Genomic DNA, 26,079 nt, shown 5'->3' on the forward strand with positions numbered 1-26,079 from the left:
TCCCCTTCCAATTTCCCTCAACTCCCTTCTCCTCTCCATTTCCCCATGTCCTCCATGCTATTTGTTAGGCTCCACAAGTATGTGAAACCATATGATAACTGACTCTCTCTGCTTGACTGATTTCACTCAGCATAGTCTCTTCCAGTCCCGTCCATGTTGCTACAAAAGTTGGGTATTCGTCCTTTCTGATGGAGCCATAATACTCCATAGTGTATATGGACCACATCTTCCTTATCCATTCGTCCGTTGAAGGACATCTTGGTTCTTTCCACAGTTTGGCGACCGTGGCCATTGCTGCTATAAACATTGGGGTACAGATGGCCCTTTTTTTCACGACATCTGTATCTTAGTCATATTCTTAAGCACAGTTTTCCCTCCTGCCATACCTCACCACCCATGTAAATTGTTCTCAGGTGGTAGATATCCCACAGGTAGAGTAGCACGAGCTAATATAGAAACACGAGGTGCTTGAAGAAGCAAGATTGGGAAATGCTGACACATGCTCCATGGTTCCCGCTAGGATGAGGTTTTGTAGGACAGAATATTTTCTAATTGTGTCTGCCTTTCCCATCCACACAATTGCCTTCCATTTGTAGGACGAGGAGTCTTTACTGCCACCTTGCTTCATCCCATAATTTCAGCCTCTTCAGCACAACTGTTTATGTCACTTATTTATGTTTCTCTCACATTAGATGTAGTTTCTATCATGTTGAATTGTGAGGTCCCGATGGAAAGAGGACAGGACAGGATTTATTGATTTGATTTCTTATTACTGTGCTCAACATATGGTAGACAGGTTTTTATGTTAAATTGCATTAAATTGAAACTAATAAGACTGTTGCTAGGGTATGCAATCATAGCCTAATTAGCATCCAGCTAAACCCATTAAATTAACTGCCATCAGGCAGAGAAATTATCAATTTTTCTTTAAACATGACCTATGCTCAAAGAGAATTTGCTTGTTGGGATTGTGATAATTCTGACTTAAACAACAAATATTTAGGGACACCTGGGTGGCTTAGTCATTAAGTGTTTGTCTTTGACTTGGGTCATGATCCCAGGGTCCTGGGATTGAGTCCCATGTCTGGCTCCCTGCTCAAAGGGAAGCCTGCTTCTCCCTCTCCCACTCCCCTTGCTTGTGTTCCCTCTCTCTCTGTGTCCCTGTCTGTCAAATAAGTAAATAAAGTCTTTTAAAAAATAAATAAATAAATAAAGGAAAAAAGAAAAAAACCCCAAATATTTAATTTAAATTCTTGACTTTTATAGACCACTATTCAAATTTATACCATTTGTTCTTACATCTTGGCCCTTTTAACTCAAAGGAATCTCACATTTATATGAATATATGATGTCAAGCAGTGTCAAGTGGAACTAAGAGTCATCCCATGAAGGAAGAAACTGGGATACATAAAATACAGTTACATAAACAATGAGAAGCAGAGAAAAAAATCCATATGCCAAATCTCTTGATAAACTACTGCTCATTTCTACCTTCCATACTCAGCCCTCTTTCATTTCTGATATGCTGATAATTTATTTTATTTTATTTTTATTTTTATTTTATTTTATTTTCCTTTGGTGTTCTTTACTACTGATCATTTTCTTTATAGTTTTAAAATGTTGGTGCAGCAAGCTTTAGTATTTCTTCACTGTGAGTTAACTTCAGGAACACCAGAGCCACTTGCCTTTTGTTACATGAAAATATAAAGAATTACACTAACAGCATATAAACCAGCATACTTGCCATGTATAATTGGAAAAATATTAGAGGGACATCACTCGTTTCAATGCTGTTTGCTGAAGGTGGGCGTCTTATTCTCTGTAAGATTCACTGTTACTAAGAGACTATAGTCTGCGACAAGTATTTGCCAATGACTACTCTTCTTTCAAAGAGCCCTGGATGTATTTTTTAAAACTACTTAAATAAATATCACAACCAATATTTTCCTGTCCACATTATCTGAAACCATTTTGTGCCTCTGAAACAGGGCACCCCATGCATGTTTCAGTCTCATTTATCCGGCCAAAGCTGTTTCCAATAAAGAATCCATCCAGCAGAACCCACGGAACATTCCCTCTCTCTTCCAGCCTTTCCAGTGTCTGCAACAATAAATTATTTTTTAATCAAAATAATAATATCCATCTAAGTAGTTTTCTGGAACAATAAATCATGGTTATTGAGGCATACCCGAATTTGTCAGTTTCAAAATGCAAGTGATAGTTGATGACATCATTAGCCCACTTGGTCATCAACAGAAATGCCTTTTTAAGGACTGGGTGAATACTAATGCTCTCTACAGTGACTTTGGGTAATGCAGTTTATTTCTCTGTTTATTGGTTTCCCCATCTGTAAAAGAAGGAGTTGAAATAGAAGACTCGAGGATTTCTGAAGTCTGATAGATCTGCAAAGCTCTGTCTGTGTCTCTTAGTTATAATTCTCCTTGGTCTCTTAGAGCATACAGTTCTACAAAACTACTGTGATGCTACTAAAGGGGTACCAACATCCTTGGGGCCAAAGGAAGCATGTGAGTTCATCATCATTGAAACAGAGAAGAGTTGTCAACTTTAAGAATATAAACGCAGTGAATGCTAAGAAATTAACCAGTGCATTTATTATTTGGGGTCATTCTCCTGCTCCCCAATGTTTCCAATTCACTTAAAAAGTCCTCGGCATCTCTAGTCACTTGCTTCTTTGCCTAATGCACTTCCACCAAAAAAATGCATCCATGGAAAGAATGAATGGAGAGTTCGTGTTCATTGATCGCCACTAGATAGAGAGTGGCCAGCCACCGTGCTCTTAACTGTCCCCAAAGATTCTGAATTAATTGACTAGGAATATGGCCTGAGCGTTAGGATTTTCTTTTAAACTTTTAATTTTGGTAAAATGTATTTAACATAAAATTCACCATCTTAACCGTTTCTAAGTACACAGTTCAGCAATGTTAAGCTTATTCACGTTGTGCAACCATCTCCACCATCTGTCTCCAGAACTATTTCCTCTTCCAGAACAAAGCAGTAACTTCTCATCCTCCAGTGCCTCTATCCCACAGAAACCATGTTTTGTGTTTAAGAAGTGGATCCCTCCAGCTACCTCAATATTTGGATTTTTTAAGTGCCCATGTGATTTCAGTGGGCAGACCAGTGAACAGCCACTGGACTGCCTGATGTATGTCAAACACAGTAAGTTATTAGAGACAGATGGCATACCCAACCAGAAGGGCTCACACTTGAAAACAAGCATTTAAGATCATGTATCTTGTTTGAAAAAGTGTGTATAAATCTCATTATTAGAAACCTCTTCCAATAACTTGTCTTCAAAGGCATGTATGTGTCTGCAGAAGCTTAAAAACAAGGGTTGCCAACTTGATTTCCCCCTGCAAAAATATTGCCCAGTCATGGCCTCCATCAAATAATGTTCCAGGGAAAAATAATAAAGAAGTATGTCCTGTGAGCAGCTTCCATGAATGAGCAGGGATTTCAGGGGCACCATGATGGAATACTACTGGAAACCAGAAAACAAAGCCTAGAAGTGAATATAGGCACCACTGAGCTTTTCGGAACTTCGTATTACCATGCTAGTTTTCCCAAGATCACAAGAGGAGGGTTACTGAAAACCTTCTGCTTCTGACTGGAGAGGACCTCCTGGCTCTGAACACACAAGGAGACAAAGAAAATGGGAAAAGAGCTTATGGAGAAGTTCTGCCATTGAGCATCCAGATCCCCTCTCCACCTGTTTCTTTCCAAAATGCATCCTTTGTAATAGTGTGGACCTGGCTTCTGGTTCTGCAGGGATGGTGGGTGGGTGGTGAAGAGGAAGCTTTACCGTTTCTACTCTGTTGGACAGGAAGCCCTCTTGTTGGGCAAATGGCAGATTCCCATGATCTTTTAGCATCCTTGGAAGACTGAAATTAAATTGCCTCATGGGAAAAGTTACATGCCTTCCTCTATGTCGTGCTTCTGATGGCTGGTCGCAGTTTGAAGATCCCTTGTCAGTTGAAGGCCCTTTGTCCTGGCATTGTGGTTACTCATCCCCTTGAAGTGCCTTATGTTCCAATCATTGTTAGGGGTCTTTGTTGCACAATTGTTAACATACAGCCTCTAAAAACGATATGAAATATTAGTTTCTGTTCTTTCCTTAGGCTAGAGGGATCCATCTATTCTGTGATGCACTTCTAGTGGCGCTAAATTGCCTCAAGGTTTGAGGAGATGAGTCTAGAAATTGTTTCTATAAAAAGAAAAAGAAATGACCCAGAAATGATACATTATATGTGAAAATCAAAAGGGTAACAAAAGACATTCCAAAATTCACAGTGGCTGTGCATTGATCTCTCTGACGATGGCAATATCTATGTCATTGTGCAAGCCGTGCACTTTGATGGCATCTTAGGCACAAGTGCCTGGGTTAGCACAGATTGTCCTTGTAGGCTTTCAGTCTCCTGTATGAGGACCACATCTTTCTTGAAATGGAGAGCGGCCAGTTAAGTACCAAAGGTCCTTTCTGAGTGGGCAACAGACTCACTCATTAGAGAGTCAGTGGGTTTATCTGGAAGTTAGTTATTTCGGGGACAGTATAAGCTCAATGCTAAGGTCTGGGAGAGATTTCCAAGTGAACAAAACACAGGGCATTCCCTCAGGATCTTTTGTTCTTGGTACCTGCCTTCTCTGGGTGGTCTGTTTGCCCAGACTCACATTATCTGGACTTGGGTGCTTTTGGTTAATGTTTCTCAGATGACACATAGAAGGGAGCATTAGAAGAAGAAAGTTCCTTATCAAAGAGAGAGGAAGTAGCAGGGCTGAAGGGCAGGAAACCAGAGTTGTGTGTCTCTGGGGAAGAAACTCTGGGCCAGCGGGGAGTGGGACACCTGCCGAGGTTTTCAGAAGAGCTTCGCAAAATCCCATTGTGGACAGACCTGGCTGTCTTCAGTTCCCGGAACAAACCATCTACTCTGAAGCCAGTAGGGCTTTCTGTGAAGTGTAGGTTGGGGAGTTCAATTTAGAACACCTGCACTCATTTTGGGACAACAAAACAAAACAAAATAGTAAATAAATTCTGTGTATTGTCTTTTTCTAGTAGTAACCATTTTTTTTTTTACCCTTTCACTAAAGGCAAAATGTGTTGTTCTCCCATAGCAGAGCAGATTTAGTTAACGTGTTGTGCATTAATTGATGAACTACCTCTTGCCCCCAAGAGCTCATCAGTACAACCTTCTACTTTGCACAGTGCCCAGTGCGTAAAAGGCTGACCATAAGCAGTTGTCAAGCCGAGGCAGGGAAGGCAGAATCAAGGCCAATAGAAGAGGGGGAAGAGCAACTACGTTTCTTTGCCAGCATTATTTCTCAGTCCTGCTTTACTGGCGGATTTTCATGCATGGGAACGTGGCTTCTCTTCATTCCTTCAACACGTGTTTTTGAGTGTCTTTGATGAGCCAGGCCCTTCTCTGGGCACTGGGGACATTTATGAGTAGGGTTAGAGCTTGAGTCTCACCATTCTAAAGATGTTGAAGGACATTAGAATTACTCCTGACAGTTTTCCTCTCATTTCTTTCCTTGGATCAAATACCATTTTTTTCTTCTTTTTCTAAAGTTAGGAAATACCTTCAAGTCATTCTAATTTGGTTTTCTAGAAAAATGTTTTGCACCCTCCTCTAGAAACCACTGGAAGAATTAATTTTATTTACGGGAGGCGGTCAATCGTTAATGATCAAGAAAGCCCGGAAGGGGAAAGAGGCAGAGAGCAAAACAAAAGTGTGACGGGGAGAAGCAGGAGAGAGACCTGCATATGAGAAGGACTTCGTAGTATCTGCGAAGTTAACTAAAATGTGTATAGGAGATTGAATTACAGGCTCATGAGTTCAGATGTACAGCATGAAATGTCATTTATACTATCATTTTTTTAAACAAATCCCCATTTTGCCTGTGTCACAAAATCTTGTGTATTCATTGTTGAAGCTGTGAAAATCCATGATGTGTCGATTCATTAGGATTAAAGTCAATGGCTTCCTTCCTTCTCCTGCCTTTACATCCCAGCAAAAGGGGGGAAGAGACATGATGTGTCCACCTCATCGGTGCCCTGCGGATGGCCACCGCGTTTCCCCCAAGGCTCCGGCAGGATGCACACCCTCCTCCTGGCTGGTGAATGACTTCCAAATCTATGGCCTCCGCAGCCAGCACACAAGCGATGTGAATGTTTGGGGGTGCACTGCTCTGTCATTGCAGGGGCCCCATCCTCTCCGTCTTAATTGGGCTAGCCGTACTTCCATGCTGTCCCCCTGGAAAGGCTGTACTGTAGGACACAGACCTCGCTGTGTGGTCAGAGCTGGAAAATGAGAACAAGTCTGGGGTTACCCTGGGATCCGCACAGAGAACACTGAAAGACGCTGTCTGGTTCCATCCCCATACTCCAACTTGGTTCTTGGTCCAAGGCACGGCAGGGAGTCATGGCCGCATGTTTCCACAGCCATGACATAGCCTCCACTCTTGTCTCTGCTAGCGTTCCCTGTCCTTCACTGCTCCAACCTGGATTTCTGCTTTCAACAAAGAGGCAGATTCTCTATCTACCTATCATCTCTCTCTCATCTATCTGCATCTGTTGATCCACCTATTGATTCAGAAAACTCCTAATGGAGAAATTGGTTTCTTCATTAGATTTGATAGAAGTCAACCAGTATGGGTTGAGGAAAGATGTGGGATCTCTCTATCCAGATGGTTTATATCTCCTGTAATTCATAGATAGTTAGATTTTACATATCTTATTTTGGATTCTGCTTTGAACTTTAAGTCACCTCAGGTGTTTTCTTCATTTTTAAAAAAGATTTTATTTATTTATTTGACAGAGATCACAAGTAGGCAGAGAGGGGGCCACACAGAGAGGGGGAGCAGGCTCCCTGCTGAGCAGAGAGCCCAATGCGGGGCTCGATCCCAGGACCCTGAGATCATGACCTCAGCCAAAGACAGAGGCTTTAACCCACTGAGCCACCAAGTGCCCCTTCAGTTGTTTTTTTTTTTTAATCAGAAATAATTATGGTACCAATATTAAATTAATGCACAGCTATTATTTAGGGAAACCAAATTTGGGAATAGTTCTTGTTAAAACGGAACCATATTTAGAAATAGTTCACTCACCTCAAAAGACTTTTCAGATCACGGTCGTTAAAGTCAAGTAGATGGTGACAAATGAAATGTCTTTGGAAATCAGAAGTTTGACTGATGAGCTTTTCAGAAGAGCTAAGCATTGAAGAACTAAAACATTTATTTTCCCTGTTCTATTTAAAACACAAGATATGCTACTTTTGCTGTGTAACTTAAAATTTGCAACTTAGGTATTTATTATCTATGTACAATATATCTTGATCTTACACAAATTCAGTTCTCTGTTATTTCTTACACTTTCCAACTACTAGCAATTGTCAAAGTTGTTCAACACAATTAATCTCAGATGTTCTAAATTTACCTGTCAATGAGAAGGTATTAATAACTTCTTTTTTATGGAATTTTCTTCTAAGAGTTCTTTCCAAAAAATCAACTTAGATTAGGTTGGGACCTTGATAAATTTTAACTTTTTATTAACATTTGCATCTTGGATACCTAGAGTGAAGTAGCACATAGATGTTCAATAGAAATGTGTTAAAAGAATGATAAAATGTGTGAAATCTGAGATTTTCGTAAATAGAAGGAAGGGGAGATGGGTCTGAACACAGAAATAAGAGCTGCTTTCAGAACAAAATTTTTGGAGTTATTGCATTTATTCACTATGGCTTCAGAGGTTTAAACAAAAGCCAGTGAGCAGAAATTATGGACAGATATGTCTAACATGCATGCCTGTTTTAAATAACTGGCAAGACTGACAATGAAAATGAAAATTAGGTCTAGAATTTGATTTTTACACTTTTCACTTTCAAAGATAAGATCTGTTAAGTACCTAAAATCAGTCCATAGAGTTCTAGCTGCCCTGGATAGTTGGTGAGAAGGGGCTTCCTGAATATATAAGCTTGGGGGCTTTTATATACTTTGTCTTCTCTTAAGTAAGCAGAGTACATTTTCTCATACTTAATTTCAGTATCCTGAGAAGCCCCTTTAGAAAAGAAGCATGCTAACTTTTGTTGAATCCAGAATTTTTCAAGTTGGCTCCCCCTGATGTGATGATTTTTGAAGACAATGACCATCCCCAGAGTGTTATTTAGAAGTGTGGGAAATTCTGACATAATTTCACTTGGTTAATATTCACTCTGAGATCACAGGCGAAATGGTTCCCATAAGCAGGCAGGGACGGCATTAGCTCACTTGCCCGCACTCTTGCATCTGTTACTAACTGTATCCATGCACGTGAGTCACTGTGCATCTTTCCCCACAGACTCCCTGGCATTCTCATTTTTGTCAACATGAATTTGAGGGTCTATCCAATAGAAAACATATGTAGAATTTCCTCTTGTAATACGCTTGTCTGATACTAAAACTACCACACTCAGCTCCATGCCAGACAAAGGCTTAAAGGAAGGAATCGCTTGTGTTCGGACCTGCGGTGAGTCTGGCACATTTTGTTATGCACCTGTTGAATCGTTGTTTTGCAACATTTTGTTATTCCTACAACCTTAGAGCATCAGGTTTGCAGATGCGCCTCTGGAGCCAAAACCAGGTGCCATCCAACTTTAGGCTGGATAGATTGCTTTTTTCTAGAACAAATGATTCTTTTCCCCTAAGGTGTTTTTCTGAAATAGCATAACACTCGCCTTGTGAATGTAATGTTGTGGTAGTAACATAGAATTTTTATACTTGAATAAAAAGCATTTTATTTTTTAATCTTTTTAATGACATATAATGTATTATTTGTTTCAAGGGTACAGGTCTGTGAATCATCAGGCTTACACAATTCACGGCACTCACCATAACACATACCATCCCCAATGTCCATCACCCCCCTCCCTCTTCCTCCCCCCACACCCCCCACAACATCAGTTTGTTTTGTGAGATTAAGAGTCTCTTACATTTTGTCTCCCTCCCCAGTCTCATCTTGTTTCATTTAACATTTCTTTCCCCCACAAATCCCTACCTTACCTCTCAAATTCCTCATATAAGTGAGATCATTATAACTTTCTTTCTCTGATTGACTTATTTTGCTTAGCATAATACCCTCTAGTTCCATTCACGTCATTGCAAATGGCAAGATTTCAATTTTTAATGGCTGCGTTGTATTCCATTATATATTTACACACACACGCGCGCACACACACACACACACACACATCTTTACCATTCATCTGTTGATGGACATCTAGGCTCTATCCATACTTTGGCTATTGTGCACATTGCACCATAAACATTGGGATGCACATGCCCCTTTAGATCACTATGTTTGTATCTTTAGGGGAAATACCCAGTAGTGCAATTGCTGGGCCATAGGGTAGCTCTATTTTCAACTTTTTGAGGAACCTCCATGCTGTTTTCCAGAGTGGCTGCACCAGCTTGCATTCCCACCAGCAGTGTAGGAGGGTTCCCCTTTCTCCGCATCCTCGCCAGCATCTGTCATTTCCTGACTTGTTGATTTTAGCCATTCTGACTGGTGTGAGGTGATATCTCATTGTGGCTTTGATTTGTATTTCCCTGATCATGAGTGATGTGGAGCACTTTTTAATGTGTCTGGTGTTGGCCATCTGGATGTCTTCTTTGCAGAAATGTCTGTTCATGTCTTCTGCCCATTTCTTGATTGGATTATTTGTTCTTTGGGTGTTGAGTTTGATATGTTCCTTATAGATTTTGGACACTAGCCCTTTATCTGATGTGTCATTTGCAAATATCTTCTCCCATTCTGTCTGTTGTCTTTTGGTTTAGTTGACTGTTTCCTTGGCTGTGCAAAAGCTTTTTGATTTGATGAAATCCCAATAGTTCATTTTTTCCCTTGCTTCCCTTGCCTTTGGCAATGTTCCTAGGAAGAAGTTGCTGTGGCTGAGGTCAAAGAGGTTGCTGACTGTGTTCTCCTCAAGGATTTTGATGGATTCCTTTCTCACATGAGGTCTTTCATCCATTTGGAGTCTATTTCTGTGTGTGGTGTAAGGAAATGGTTCATTTTTCTTCATGTGGCTGTCCAATTTTCCCAACACCATTTATTGAAGAGGCTGTCTTTTTTCCACTGGACATACTTTACTGCTTTGTCAAAGATTAAATGACCATAGAGTTGAGGGTCTATTTCTAGTCTCTCTATTGTGTTCCATTGATCTATGTGTCTATTTTGTGCCAGTACCATGCTGTCTTGAAGATGACAGCTTTGTAATAGAACTTGAAGTCTGGAATTGTGATGCCACCAACTTTGGCTTTCTTTTTCAACATTCCTCTAGCTATTTGGGGTACTTTCTGTTTCCATATAAATTTTAGGGTTAAGTAATCTATTTAAAGTTCCATTTCTTTGAAAAAAATCAATGGTATTTTGATAGGGATTGTATTAAACATGTAGATTGCTCTAGGTAGCATAGATATTTTCACAGTATTTGTTCTTCCAATCCATAAGCATAAAACATTTTTCCATTTCTTTGTGGCTTCCTCAATTTCTTTCATGAGTACTTTATAGTTTTCTGAGTACAGATTCTTTGTCACTTTGGTTAGGTTTATTCCTAGGTATCTTAGGGTTTTGGGTGAAACTGCAAATGGGATCAACTCCTTAATTTTTCTTTTTCCTGTCTTGTTGTTGGTGTATAGAAATGCAACTGATTATATATATAATCTGTGCATTGATTATATATCCTGACACTTTACTGAATTCCTGTATGAGTTCTAGCAGTTTTGGAGTGGAGTCTTTTGGGTTTTCCACATAAAGTGTCATATCATCTGCAAAGAGTGATAATTTGACTTCTTCTTTGCCGATTTGGATGCCTTTAATTTCCTTTTGTTGTCTGATTGCTGAGGCTAGGACCTCTAGTACTATGTTGAATAGCAGTGGTGATAATGGACATCCCTGCCGTGTTCCTGACCTTAGCGGAAAAGCTTTCAGTTTTTCTCCATTGAGAATGATATTTGCGGTGGGTTTTTCATAGATGGCTTTGATGATATTGAGATATGCACTCTTTTTCCCTACACTTAGAAGAGTTTTGATCAAGAAAGGATGCTATATTTTGTCAAATGCTTTTTCAGCATCTATTGAGAGTATCATATGGTTCTTATTCTTTCTTTTATTATTGTATTATATCACATTGATTGATTTGCAGATGTTGAACCAACTTTGCAGCTCTGGAATAAATCCCACTTGGTCCTAGTGAATAATCCTTTAATGTACTGTTGAGTCCTATTGGCTAGTATTTTGGTAAGAATTTTTACATCCATGTTCATCAGGGAAATTGGTCTATAATTCTCCTTTTCGATTGGGTCTTTGTCTGGTTTTGAGTTCAATGTCATGCTGGCCTCATAAAATGAGTTTGGAAGTTTTCCTTCCATTTCTATTTCTTGAAACAGTTTCAGGAGAATAGGTATTTATTTTTCTTTAAATGTTTTGTAGAATTCCCCTGGGAAGCCATCTGGCCCTGGGCTTTTGTTTGTTGGGAGATTTTTGATGACTGCTTCAATCTTCTTACAGGTTATGGGTCTGTTCATGTTTTCTGTTTTTCCTGGTTCAGTTTTGGTAGTTTATGTGTCTCTAGGAATGCATCCATTTCTTCCAGATTGTCAAATTTGCTGGCATATAGTTGCTGATAATATGTTCTTATAATTGTTTTTATTTATATGGTGTTTGTTGTGATCTCTCCTCTTTCATTCAGGATTTTCTTAACTTGGATCCTTTCTTCTTTCTTTTTGATAAGTCTGGCCTGGGTTTTATCAATCTTATTAAATCTTTCAAGGAACCAGTGCCTAGTTTCATTGATCTGTTCTACTGTTCTTTTGGTTTCTATTTCATTGATTTCTGTTCTAATCTTTATTATTATTTCTCTTCCCCTGCTGGGGTAAGCTTTATTTGCTGTTTTTTTCTCCAGCTCTTAGGTGTAGGGTTAGGTTGTGTATTTGAGACATTTCTTGTTTCTTGAGAAAGGCTTATATTGCCATATGCTTTCCTCTCTGGACTGCCTTTACTACATCCTAAAGATTCTGAACAGTTGTGTTTTCCTTTTCATTTTTTTCCATGAATTTTTAAAATTCTTCTTTAATTTCCTGGTTGACCCATTTATTCTTTAGTAGGATACTCTTTAGTTTCCGTGTATTTGAGTTCATTCCAATTTTCCTCTTGTGATTGAGTTCTAGCTTCAGAGCATTGTGGTCTGAAAATATGCAGAGAATGATCCCAATCTTTTGTTACCAGTTAAGACCTGATTTGTGACCCAGGGTGTGATATCTTCTGGAGAATGTTCCATGTGCACCAGAGAAGAATGTGTATCCTGTTGTTTTGGGATAGAATGTTCTGAATATATCTGTGATATCCATCTGGTCCAGTGTGTCATTTAAGACCTTTATCTCCTTGTTGATCTTTTGTTTGGATGATCTGTCCATTTCAGTGATGAGGGTGTTAATGTCCTCTACTATCCTTGTATTATTGTCAATGTGTTTCTTAGATTTTGTTAATTGGTTTATATAATTGGCTGCTCCCATGTTAGGAGCATAAATATTTAAAATTATTAGATCTTCTTGTTGGACAGACCCTTTAAGGATGATATAATGTCCTTCCTCATCTCTTATTATAGTCTTTGGCTTAAAATCTATTTGATCTGATGTAAGGATTGCCACCCCAGCTTTCTTTTAATGTCCATTATCATGGTAAATTGTTTTCCACCCCCTCACTTTAAATATGGAGGTGTCTTTGAGTCTAAAATGAGTTTCTTGCAGACAGAACATTGATGGTTCCTATTTTTTTATTCATTCTAATACCCTGTGTGTTTTGGTTAGAGCATTTAGCCCATTTACATTCAGGGTAACTATTGAAAGATATAAATTTAGTGCCATTGTATTGCGTATAAGGTGACTGTTATTGTATATTGTCTCTGTTCCTTTCTGGTGTACTACTTTTAAGCTCTCTCTTTGCTTAGAGGACCCCTTTCAATATTTCCTGTAGGGTTGGTTTGATGTTTGCAAATTCTTTTAGTTTTTGTTTGTTCTAGAAAATTTTTATTTCTCTTTTTACTTTCAATGACAGCCTAGCTGGATAGAGTATTCTTGGCTGCATATTTTTCTCATTTAGTGCTCTGAATAGATCATGCTGGTCCTTTCTGGCCTTACAGGTCTGCTGCCAATCTAATATTTCTACCATTTTATGTTACAGACTTCTTGTCCTGAGCTGCTTTCAGAATTTTCTCTTTGTCTCTGAAACTTGTAAGTTTTAGTATCAGATGATGGGATGTGGACCTATTTTTATTTATTTTGAAGGAGGTTCTTTGCACTTCTTGGATTTTGATGCTTGTCCCCTTCCCCCAATTATGGAAGTTCTCTGCTATAATTTGGTCCAATGTACCTTCTGCCACTTTCTCTCTTTCTTCTTCTTCTGGGATCCCAATTATTCTAATATTGTTTCATCTTGTGGTATCACTTATCTCTCGAATTCTCCCCTCATGGTCCAGTAGTTGCTCATTTCTTTTGCTCAGCTTCTTTTTTCTCCATCATTTGGTCCTCTGTATCACTAATTCTCTTTTCTGCCTCATTTATCCTAGCAGTAAGAGCCTCCATTTTTTATTGCACTTCGTTAAATCTTTTTTATTTCAACTTGGTTAGATTTTTGTTCTTTTATTTCTCTAGAAAGGGATTTTATTTCTACAGCATGGGATTCCCTAGTATCTTCCATGCTTTCTTCAAGCCCTGCTGGCACTTTGTGTCATTCTGAGCTTGAGTTCTGACATCTCACTAATGTCCATGTTCATTAGGTTCCTAGCAGTCAGTACTGAGGTGAGTTTTTCCACATTGTCATTTTATTCAGATAAGGATAGATGAATGAGAGAATGAAATACTAAAAGGATGACAATGACCCCAGAAAAATATACACTAACCAAATCAGAAGAGTCCTGAAACTGGGGGGAGAAGAAAGAAAAAGAAAAAAAAGAAGATATGATTAGGCTGGTGAATAAGGAAGAGGCAAATACTTGATTTTGGGTTTATTTTGGTGTGTTAGGTGAAATTGCTTCCCAAAATTTTAAAGAAATAAAAACTTTATACACACACACACACACACGGATAAAAATGATGAAGGGATGGAATATGAATGTAAAGATGAATATTAAAAATAGGTATTAAAAAAGGAATTGTTAAGAAGTTGGGTGAAAAAAGAAAAAACAAAGGAGAAAATATGATCAGCTTGGAGACTAGAAAAAAGCCATATGCTAAATTTAGGGTATGTTTTGGTTTGTTAGAAGAAACTGTATCCCAAAATTTTAAAGGAAGAAAAACTGGTATGTATATAAACAACAACAACAACAAAAACCAAAAAACTAAATACAATTAAGGGATAGAATATGACTTTAACAAAGGAAATTTTAAAAAAAAATTAAAAAAGATATTGATAAGATAAAAGAGATAAAATAGGTCAAATAGAAAAGAGGAAAAATTAGAAAAAAAGAATAAGAAAAAAATACAATTAAATAAACTTACCTTTGCCAGAGTAAAGGCTCATGGGAAAAAGCCGTGAATTGTCTGCGTTGCTTTCCCCGCGGAGTTCCTCTGTGGCTGGACGGTCTGGCCGATCTCCTGCAGGAGGCGCTGTTGCCGGGATTCTCACGTGTCTTTGCCGGAGGCGGAACTGCGCCGCCCATGCCGGGGGCGGGGCTACGTCACCTGCTTAGTTCGCGCTTGGGGCTTTTGTTCTCTGCGCGCTTTCCGTAGCGTCCGGAGGACCGGAAGGAAGATGGCGGCCGCGCGGTCTCCGCCGGAGGAGCCGAGAGCTGGGGCCGCTCCTCAGTGCGGCCTCGGGGATGCGCCGTCAGTCCCTCCGGTCTCCCTGGTCTCCGGCCGGCTCCGGGCTCCCCCGGCTGGGACCCGGCGTCTGTCTCCGGCGCGGCCCGTGTGGCGTCCAACTGAGCCGACTCCTGCCTCAGCCTCCTGTACCTCCCCCAGAGGAGAAGGCGAGGGTCTCCCCAGATCCGCCTCCTGTGGGGCCCCTGCGCGGCCCCTGCTCTGCCGGGGGTCACGGTTTATGGCACCTCCTCGGCTCCGTCTCGGCCCGGCTTGCCCGCTCGCGGCCGCTCTGCTGCACTCAGGTACGCCCCGTGTCTGTGACCCCGGGGCCCCGGGGCCGCGCTGTCCGCGGGAGGGCTGGAGCCCGCTTCGTCTCTGAGGTCCTGCCCGCCGTGGCGCCGACTTGTAGAAGCTCCGGCTTGGCGCCCCGCCGCGGGCCGCGAGCGGCTGACCGAGGCGCCCTCCCCCGGTCCGTGCTCCCGGGGCTTCGCGTCTCCGCGCCCCGCCGTCCGGACGCGGCCGGTGTTCTGCCCCCGGAGTCGCCGCTCTCCTCCTCCTCCTCCTCCTGCGGCGGGGCTCGCGGGCGTCCGGACGGAGGGACGGCCCGGTAGTGATCTGGGATCAGGGCAAATTCAGGTCTCCTGTTCCCAACATAGAGATTTGTTTCTACGGAGACAGTTTCTCCCTCCTGCCCTTCTTTGGGAGAATTTTATTCTACTTCGTTGTAATAAAACCCTTCTCATGGGGTCCATCCCCTGAGTCATCTGTAAGTCCACGTCGCTGTTGACTGGGAGGCTCGTGTTGCGTATCTGGTCTCCAGGGCTTGTTCATCTGAGCAAAATGACACTTTCTGACAGTGGGTTAGTCACACCCCACGCCGGCTCCCCCCAGGCTCCTAGTAACTCCCTCCGGCCCTTCATTTTAGGAGTTGACTCTTTTAGGCCCTTACGTAAGTGGGGCCCTGCAGCACTTGACTTTCTGTGTCCTGAGACATTTTCCTTACCTGGACTTTCTCAGTCCCTGTTATCGTAGACATTTATTCGCGCCGAAGGACGGCAACATTGTTTCATTGTCAGGGTTTGCAACTGTTTCTCTACACCCACGAAGTCCGGTCACTGGTGTGATTTCATCTATTTTGCAGATAAGAAATGAAGGTTCATACATTTATTTAGCTCTGAAGTTGGCACAACAGAAATTGGAACCCAGGTCTTGAGACTCTATCCCATGCTAAATTACGTGGTTATATCTAAGAATAATCTCTAATGCATTGTTTGAAGTGTGATATTGATGGGATGGCATAAGGCACTCACAGCACTATGCGGATTTTTTTTTTTAAGAAGGCTTCCAAGAATAATTTGGGTTGCTTTGTTTTGTTTAATTGCTTAGGGTTGGTGCGAATGTACAGTTCTCCTGTGAGGACAATTATGTGCTCCAGGGATCCAAGAGCATAACCTGTCAGAGAGTCACAGAGACGCTGGCTGCGTGGAGCGACCATCGGCCCATTTGTCGCGGTAAGATGCACGCACTGGTGTCCTCGCCCTGCTTCTGTCTTCTACCACAGTTGGCACATTTTGTGAATGCGCGGGGAGACTGAAGGGCAGAGCAGCCTCGTTTATGTGTCATACAGACAAAGCCGAACAAAGCAGAAAATGATGCATGTTTTCCTAGTGGTGAAGGTAGAGAAGATTTATTTCTTTGAAATTGGTTAGCCAGCAAGCATGTCCAAGGATATTAGTGGTTTGAAATTTCAGAAACTATGGGAGCGAATCTAATCATTGAGATGCCTGCACACAGACTTACTCAGTAGAACTTGGTACTCGCCTATATATATACACAGCGTTTGCATATTATGGAAATAGGTTATGTAACCAGATCCTTCGGCAAGTTTTATGCACGCCCCTGCAGATCTAAAAATGCTCACCTTTCAAGGGCAGTGAGGTTAATTCTTGGGTTTTGATGATACCAGTGAATAAGGGAGTTGTCATCACTATCCTGACTTAATATTTCACTGATAAGTTATCTTAAACTCATCTCTGACATAGCAGAGCCGAAGATGCTTCATCATCATCCTCCCAGATGCCAAACTTTGACTGGTCACTTCCAGGAAGTATCAGAATGGTCCTACCAGAATTATACAAACCACAGTCAAACCAGCAGAAAACCATTTTGGCTGTTTTAATATTGGAAATCAATAAAAATCCAAAGAAAAACAAAGGTTTGATTTTGGTTTTGGTTTTTACATTTTGGCCATAAGATAATTTATGTAAAGTGTTACTTTTAAAGGAGGGTGTGGGGAAGCATGAAGTCAACCAAGGAATAAGAAGCAAAGTTTCATATATAAGCATATCTTATGCCTCCTTATAGCCTTTTTAAAGTGAAAAGATTCCATTTTATAAATTTTAAAATATCAGATGCATCCTATGAAATCAAATACGGTGCTAGCTTTATCTTAGAGAGACTATGTTGCAGGATTTGCTCTCTTGTTCCCCTTACCTATAACCACTTGCGGGTTTATAGCCTGTGGGAAATGCACCTTCTGACCTCCTCATGCACCCTGAGGACAGACTGTTGTCTGTGTTCTGGCTGAAGGAGGCTCTTTCCTATGCTTCTTGGGGATGCACCATCCTCTGGTTAAGGAAACATGAATTCTGTGTCCTTCTGCTCTTTGTCATTAGACTACTTTGTCTAATCCTAAAGTGGCAGTGCTTGGCTTCCAGAGGAACTACAGCAAAAACCATGTTCCTACCAAGTGATGGTAATGTGTAATGCTCCCAGAAATAAATGAGGGCTAATTCACTGGTAATTATTTTTTTCCCCTCAAGGGGAGAAAATGTTTTTATTCTTTAATGTTTTCCTTACTCTTCTATACCAGAATCATATGTCATTTATTTTAAAAACCCAAACTATACAAAGCTAGGAAATGTGCATTCATTTTAAATTGATGTTTTGGAGTCGCATAAAGGAAATAGGTGTGTAGGCTATTATTGGATTCTTATCTTATTTCTTAATTTATAACTTTTTTTTTTAATTCCCTGAATTTCATCATCTCATATGAAGCTCAAAACACTCTGTTAGGATCTTGGTCCCCACTTACAACCTGACTTGATATCAAACACCAAACACCCAGAGGCTCTCACCTCTTAGAAGACGGGGCCCCCACCCAGGCTGCAGGGGGCGGGGGGGGCGGGGAGGTATCCTTCTTCATTCTCCACCTCCAAACACGTCACTCTGAGATAATTGTACACGAAGCTTTTAGCTTCCTGTTCTCACAGATTCTCATGTCCTACCAACGATATTTTAGAAGAGAAAGGCTCTCCCTCCGCATCTTTGTTGTGTGACTCGCTGGGCTTGTTTTCTGTGAGAGACCTGCCGCTCTCAGAGGCCCAGCTCCCTCACCCAGAAGCACACAGCGTTCACCTCCAGCCTCCCCTCTTTCTCCTCCCAGCTGGTGACCCCGTGGTCTTGCCTGAACTAGATACACCTTCAGTTCTATGGAGTAATCCGGTGGTCCTTGTTGCATTTAGTTCCTGTCCATTTACTTTTTAGCTTTCTGAAGGGATGAGCTCTGGTAGCTGCAAGTAAGCCTCAAGAAGACCTTTCCATGAAGGATGTATATATCCAATCCCTATACCTTAACCTAGATTGTGTCTAGGGAACAATAACAAACAGTATTTTTTTAAACTGAACTTTTTAAGGAAATTATATTTTAGCATATTAGGAGTAGTAAAACATTATACAACCAAAAAATTTAAATTGAAAGGCGTGAAGCATTCTAAGAAGGAGAATTTGAGATACACTACCTAGAATTAGGTGATGAAGTCTAGGTGACAAAAATCCAAAACCACAAGGAGCTTCCACCAAATGGAAATCGTTTCTCTCTCATAAGGAAGGTAGGAGTCAGGCAGTTCAGGACTAGAATGGCAACTCTGTCTTAGGGATGAAAATTTCCTCAACACCCACCTTGTCAGCGTGTGGTCAGGCCCTCCTGCTCATGGTCCAATATGCTGTCCAAATCCCAGGTAACAGGACACAGGGGGTTTAGAGGAAGCAGGTAGAGGCCCAGCAAGAAATATCAGAGGTATTTCTGCTCAGTACCACTGGCCAAAGGCATTAGGGCATCTGTGGACTGGTCCTTGAGAGGATTGTTTTGAGGAAACTCTAGATTCATGCTCTCCTCTAGAAATAAAATATAAGCCATATATGTAATTAAAACTAGCTTTAATTTTGAGTCTGGGAAGTCAAATACAGAGCAAGCAAGTGTGTTTCCATGGAAGAGAGGGGATGTAGACATTAAGTGAAACGGCAGTTGTTGCCAAGGGGGTGTACTTCTAAGAAGGAGGTGGGATGAATCACCGGACAGACGTCATGACGACGGTTCTGGTTCTGTTTCTGTTTTACTGGGTGAGGGTTGTTGCTGTTTCTTCCCTAAATCACCTGCACTTTCTGTGAATGAGAGGCCACCCGTGGTCACTCAGCGTTCTTTCACACGCGTTGGCATTTTTGTATCAGTGCTGAGTTTAAGCAATATGGATTAAAAAGTCTGGAACATTGTCAGCAGGACTACCCCAGTTTCTGGACTGGAGAGGCTTATCTGGGAGCATTATGATTAAGTAGGAAACCTGCGCATTCCCCTTCTCCACCCTGCACTCCCCTTCTAGCCACATGGTTCTCCAACAAGAGGTCAGCCTTCTTGTTCAAGGCCAGCAGGAACAGACACCCGCCTAGTCTGGTAAGCAGAGTCTCCTACAACATCAGGTAATCACCGTGTAACATGACAGGATCAAGTACTCCTGCGCAGAATGGCCAAAGGCATTAGGGCATCCGTGGACTGGTCCTTGAGAGGATTGTTTTGAGGAAACTCTAGATTCGTGCTCTCCTCTAGAAATAAAATACAAACCATATATGTAATTAAAGCTAGCTTTAAAAAGTCTTCTAGCAGATTAAAAGCCAGTAAAAAGCAAATGTGAAACAGGTGAAATTAATTTCCATGACGTATTTTATTTCACACACTATCCCACAGATATTATCCTTTTAATATATCATCAATATAAAGATTATATTATAAGAAAATTATTTTCTTATATATTATAAGAAAAAAAGTTCTTAACCTTCTTTCTTTTATTTTTATGCTATGACTTGGAAATACAGGTGCATTTTAAACTTAGAGCACATCTTGGCTCAGACTAGCCATGTCTCCCATGTTTAATACTCACTCTGGCCAGTGCCCACTATGGACATTACAACCCTAGCTTCCTAGCTTGGCCTGTGGGAAAGCAGTAACACCTTTCTGGATAGGAAGAGGAGAAATAAGGGCAGCGAGCCGTGGCATGTTGCTGGACGGCGTGCCTCACTGGAGAGTGCACTTTCTTCTATTCAAATTAGTAAGTTTTTCATGTGGGTAGTATTTAGGAACTCTGAGCCTGTCATTGTTCCCTTCATTAAATAGTGCATTTACTTACTGCTAATGATGGGCTTAGCAATTATAGGAGAGTGGGGAGGAAAACAGTTTTTAAGTGGAAATTTAAAAAATAATTAGGGGAGATTTTATAACTATTTCTGTGTAAAGGTGGCTTGTGATATCTAAAATGTAGGGGGATATGGCTGCCATGAAATGTAGTGATTTTTCAAATACCACCCAAAAGAGGCTGTAGGAAATGTTTCTTAGCTATCTATAGGTCCCAAACAACAACTGGGATTCTCTGAGTTCATTTTCCAGTCTTTGCTCTCACCGTAATAAATAGTAAGTAAAAAGAAAAAGTCATGGTTTGGGTTTTCTTGATTTGTTCTGAGCCTTTAAAGAAGCCTTTAAGGAGGGCACATGATGTGATGAGTACTGGGTGTTATACAGAACTGATGAGTCTTTGAACATTATATCAAAAGCCAATGATGCTCTATACCTTGGCTGATTGAATTTAAATAAATTAAAAAAAATAAAAGAGCCCTCATATTGATCATCTCAGCCAACATGTTCTAAATTCACCATCTCTCAATGGCAATAAAATGCCCCTGGTCTGAGCTTTGCACCCTTCTGAGATTTCAGATGGATGAATTAAGGACTAGTTCTCAAGGTTCCCATCTTCATGAAGGGTCTCTAACTCTTTAGTAATTACTGTGACTTCTCTAGAGAAGGAATATCTGATGGGAGCATTTGACAAATTGTCATGAGTCAGAAGTGATCTTTCACATCCGGACACTGGTGTCCTGAGCCAATGCTTACTTTAGCTCATTAGCCTTGAGGATGGGGGGGTTGGATTACCTTTTCCTCCTGTTACCAAATAGATGAATGGTTGTCATAGCTTGATAATTATACAAGAGATTTTGTTTGAGATTGTGCCTACTTTATTTAGAGATAGGAAAACTATTGTGGTTTTTCACAGGATAAAGTACTGTGCACTGTGTAAACGTACATAAAATATCTTTGCCAGTAGACTTAAAATAAGCAAACAGACAAAGGAAGAGGACATAGTTTTATTATATTTTTTTAAGTAAAGTGTTTCAGCTTGGCATTTCATTCCATCAATATTTACAGGGGTTTAGTGAGAGAACTTCCTTTAAGACTCATGCACTCCGATCTGTGGAATTAGTATTTTTAGTTGCTCACGGAGTTGGAAGAGCACTTAAGAAAAGCAAAGTATCATTTGCAGTTGTAACTGTGGTTACATGGAAGGCAATTAGAGCCACAGGGGGTCACAGAAAAAAGCTGTTGCTTTGGGACTCTGGGTTAGGCCAGCTAAGAATGACCTTCCGCTTACTAAGTTGTCATTTACCAAGAACTTCTGTAGTTTATTGTTTCCTACCCATATTCTCCGTCCACACAGAAATGACTTGTAAATAGTAATCAAAAGGCCACTTATAACTGAATGAGCGTCTCTTCGTTATGTCAGATTTAATTTTAAGATGATACTTTGTATATTGATTATTTTACCAGATAGCTGTGATCTCAGAGATTTAAAGAGACATGCAGACTTCTAACTTTTATTATAATCCCAGAGTACGGGGGAAAATTTCTCTTGTTGCTTCTAGACTCCCCAAGGTTTTATGCTTTTCAGTTAAAGTCCACTTGGGTAAAAAATATATTTTTATTAGGTTATTGGAAATAATAAAGCTGTGTGTTTTTATAGTCCTCTCAAACTATGTTGACATAAAATGACTTGAACACTAATATTAATTGGTGCTGATTACATTCCTAGAACATAATCGGGAAGCTTCTGACTTAGCCTCCTCTCATGAGTTGTCCTTTTACCTGGACACTTCCCCAGGTGTCCACATGGCTGGCTGTCTCTTGCTCCTTTTTTCGAAATCATCTCTTCCAAAATCCATCTGTGGCCACCATCTTCCCAAGTAAGCCCTTTCCAGATACTCCTCCAGCCCTTACTCAGACCTTCCTAGAAAGCTGCTATGTTCATGTTAGAGTAGATGGCGTATGTCTGTGCCTTGAATTGTCCAAGGGAGGCAAGGGTCTCGGTTCCGTTCTTTCTCTGCTATATTGCCCATGCCTGATACCGTGCCATTCTCCCAATAAGAAGGTCACACGTATTTCTGCAGTGCAGAGCTGGTGATGTACTGGGCCGCGCGCTGAGTGCCTGCCTTGATCTCCTTCCTTCGGTCCTGACAGCACTCACAGGTGGACTTACTTTGATTATACCCATTGAATAGACTGAGGGGTGTAATATGAAATAAATTAAGATTAGATGTCTAAGGACTGCATAAATCAGGCTTGGAACTAAGCTGTGATGAGGAAAAGCAACTCCTAACCTCTCGGACATGGGTTCTTTGCTGTGGTTGACAATCTGGAAGTAACCATAAAAGCCGTTGTTGGAAACAGTGCTTTCTCCTAAAAACATACAGGAAACAGAGTATCAGATATAATATTAATGTGCTTGAAACATTAATGTGAGTCGAGGTAACCTCTTAATTTAAATTTAGTCAATTAGAATATTCCCCTCCAATTAACTTGATTAATTAAATGTTACTATAGAACAGTACCGATTCCTGGAACTGAATTTACATAAGTAGACAAATTATTACTTCATATTACATAAGATAAATTATGTGAAACAAATATGGTTTGTACTTAATAAATATTCAGTGGTAAATAGAAAAATGGCATATATTTACATTCAAAATCAGCCTTTTTCTCCCTGTCCACTTTCTCTCTTGATGTATTTTCCACTTTCATTTTGGGAATTCTCATTTAATTTTAAAACCATAAGACATATAAGTAAACTTTGAGCTTCCAAGTTTAGAACACAGCCTCTGAGTAATACTAGCTCTGCATTAGGTCACAGCAATTACCCAAGGCCATTTAAAAGCATTATTAAGCATTTAAGTGTGTATTACTTTATATTAGATATTGTATTTCCAGGAAATCTTGATAAGGGAGAGACTTAGCAGGAGTAGAAAGTGGAATTCAACTATAATATGTATAAACATAAACATTTACATTTCAACTAAGGGAATATTTTTAAATCTTTCTATAAAATCTTGTTTGATATTACAGTATTATCATTACTTAAGTATGTTGGCCACTGAAATACTTTGGGGACCACTGAATGCTTGTTTAGTACAGAAGCCAGTGCTGGGGAGGAAGGCCCCCCCTCCTCCAAGGACACTGTGCAATTGCTCTGCCGTCATCCCGACAGCTTTGCTAAGCTAACGGGTTTGTACTTGTCTGAAAAGCTATGGGATCCATGCCCAGCGTGCTCTGAGGAGTCAGCTAAGAGTCCAGGAGTGGAAGGACACAGGCCAGGTGACACACCTTCAGAGCTTTAGCCATCCGAATCAGATAATGGCATGGCTTTTTGAATGTCCACAGCACTGGTCGAGTTCCTCGTCAAGGACAGCAGGAAAACCACTGGCAAAGCAGCACAAATGTGGTTCGCGGATAAACTGGAGCCAGTCGTCCTCCTACAGACGGTTCTGCATGCTGGGCTGATGGCTCCGCTCCCTTCTTCCTTCCTGCCCTGCAGGCTGGCCCCTCCCTCGTCGTCTCACAGAACATGACCTTGGGGAGAGGTCAGGGTGCAGAAACACACATGGAACATCCTGTCGCTCTGTAGGGTGTGCTGCTTGCCCGTGGGACACGTGACAGTGGAGCGCTCAGTCCTCCTTCCCCTGTCCCTTCAGGTGTGCTCTTCTCTGGCTCTCCTTATTCTGCACAAAGATTAGGTTTTGAAGATGTATGATAGACAGAGGATCTGAAGGACCTTAGCCTTCCAATGCTTGACGCTGATGAGGAAGAAATTTGGGGTGTGACACAGCAAACGGTGTGGCTTACTTGGCCCTAACATTCAGGTTGCTGGCCGTTTCGTATAACCTGCCACAGAACCACAGGATCGGAAGAGAACCCCGGGGAACAGACAACCACAGGAGATGCAAAAGATAATGCCCACTCTGCATGGCAGCCACTGTGTGGCCCTGGATAACAATCCATAGAGTCGTGATTCAAAATGCATCATTCTTATCCAGTAAGGATCTGCACAAGGATGGTTGGACCGTGAGTGGTTGCCGGTGGAAAGTCTGAAGGTTATCTGGGATTGGCAGGAGGGCCGCGATAGGAAAAGCAGCACCGAATGAGTCATTAGTGATTGGTGTGATGATGGCAGTGTCATCATTTGGGGAAGAAGCAGATGATGGGGATGGAGAAGATTTAGAAGGGTCAAGTCTATGATACTAGCTAAAGTTCTAACAGAGGACCTAATCCTAAAACAGAGGGTTAGAATTAAATAACTATAGTTAGATCACGTTATTTAGAGTCATTATACTATTTAAAAATGACAACAAGTATTTATGGGGAAAATGATCAAATGCAAGGAATTGTTCTAATTATCAAGACAGAATACACCACGTATCTCATTTTTGCTGATTATTTTGATGGCTTGATTAAAAGTACGGGTTAAAAAATACTTAAATTTAATAGATTAGAAAATGCATTGAAAAATGGAGATAACATTTCTAAGACAAAAAAGAAAAAGAAAAATTACTTTATGAATTAATCTGACAATTTCTGGTGAAAAATGTCTCTGAGGCAACTGGATTCATCCCTCGCTCTATGTGAAACACAGTTCTCAGTATGCATGAAACTCTGGGAAACGTGCTGCTTTCCTATAAATATTTTACTAATGGTTATCTCACTGAAATATATGATCACTAAAAATCATATTTCCCCAAGCAATAGTAAGATGAATTTCACAGAAAGCTGGTAGGCAATTTGAATAAGTCAACTTAAGGGTCAAGCTTCAAAGAAGACAAGTGGGACACAAGGCCGTTGAAGGAATGTCAGATTTGGTGAACTTTCTAGCAGAATGACAGCTGGGGCTAATGGCTGGATGGGCACAAGTTGTTAGTGGGAATATAACAAATTAGTTCCCCACTGTACTCACTCACTCACTCTTTAGGAGTGTTGTTTTGAAGTTTGAAATCCTTAGAATGGCACCTAGATACTATTAATTCAAAATTAAGTAAAAAAAAAATCAAGTAACAGAACATTATTCTTCCATCAGCCTTTTGGTGTGAAATTGAGCCAGGAATGAGCATGTTAGATAAAGATATTGCAACTCCACGCTTATTGATGATAACTTTTCTTCTGAGGTTTCCTCATGAGTGCTGTTGTTAAGGTGCTTTAGGAAGCCTTCCCGTCTGAAGCTCACGATCTTTTCTGAAAACATGTTCCTAAAACTAGAGTCCTTCAGTGCCGAGGTGGAATCATATGTGGGCAGTTAGCTCTCCGTTGGAGGACCTTTTGAGCCAGGACACACCAGAATTTTGAAAACCAGACCATCTTTCATACATCTTCATCAAAGAAATCTTATCCATTTGCATAGTAAATGCCAGCATTTTAAATGTTGTTTACCCCATGTTTTTGTTATTCATTGTATAGCAGATTAATTTTTAGCTAATTATTTTCAAAGTATTGAACCACTGAAAATTTGTCTACTCTCACATTTTTATGTCTGCAATTACGGACAGCGGACATGGTGCTGAGGATAAGGGAAAGATGTTTTCTCAAGGTCAAGAAAGTCACAACCCTGTAGGAAAGATAGCTCTGTAAGTTAATCATTACAATAAAGAACTATCATCAGGAATAGGTATGATTTGTCTCACTATTATGTTGATATGTAGAACAAGAAGTGTATATTTCTGGGGGCAATTAGGAGAAGCTCAATTAAATGGTTTCTCCTGACCCTTCAGCTATAAGATGGCCCTTGGAAGTCAGAATCCTGTCTCTCAGTT

At 40.7% G+C, this 26,079-nt stretch overlaps 1 protein-coding gene across 2 annotated transcripts in view; it reads left to right on the forward strand.

Moving 5' to 3' along the window:
- The window catches only part of CSMD1 (CUB and Sushi multiple domains 1), a 1,903,837-nt gene that overhangs the window by 1,334,767 nt on the left and 542,991 nt on the right, over window positions 1-26,079 (forward strand). For both annotated transcript variants that reach the window (XM_082715632.1, XM_082715633.1), the window contains exon 9: window positions 16,234-16,358. In XM_082715632.1, the coding sequence (XP_082571758.1) occupies window positions 16,234-16,358 (125 nt within the window). The remainder of the gene's footprint in view (window positions 1-16,233; window positions 16,359-26,079) is intronic.

Source organism: Mustela nivalis, assembly GCF_964662115.1.
Source record: "Mustela nivalis genome assembly, chromosome: 20".
NCBI lineage: Eukaryota > Metazoa > Chordata > Mammalia > Carnivora > Mustelidae > Mustela > Mustela nivalis.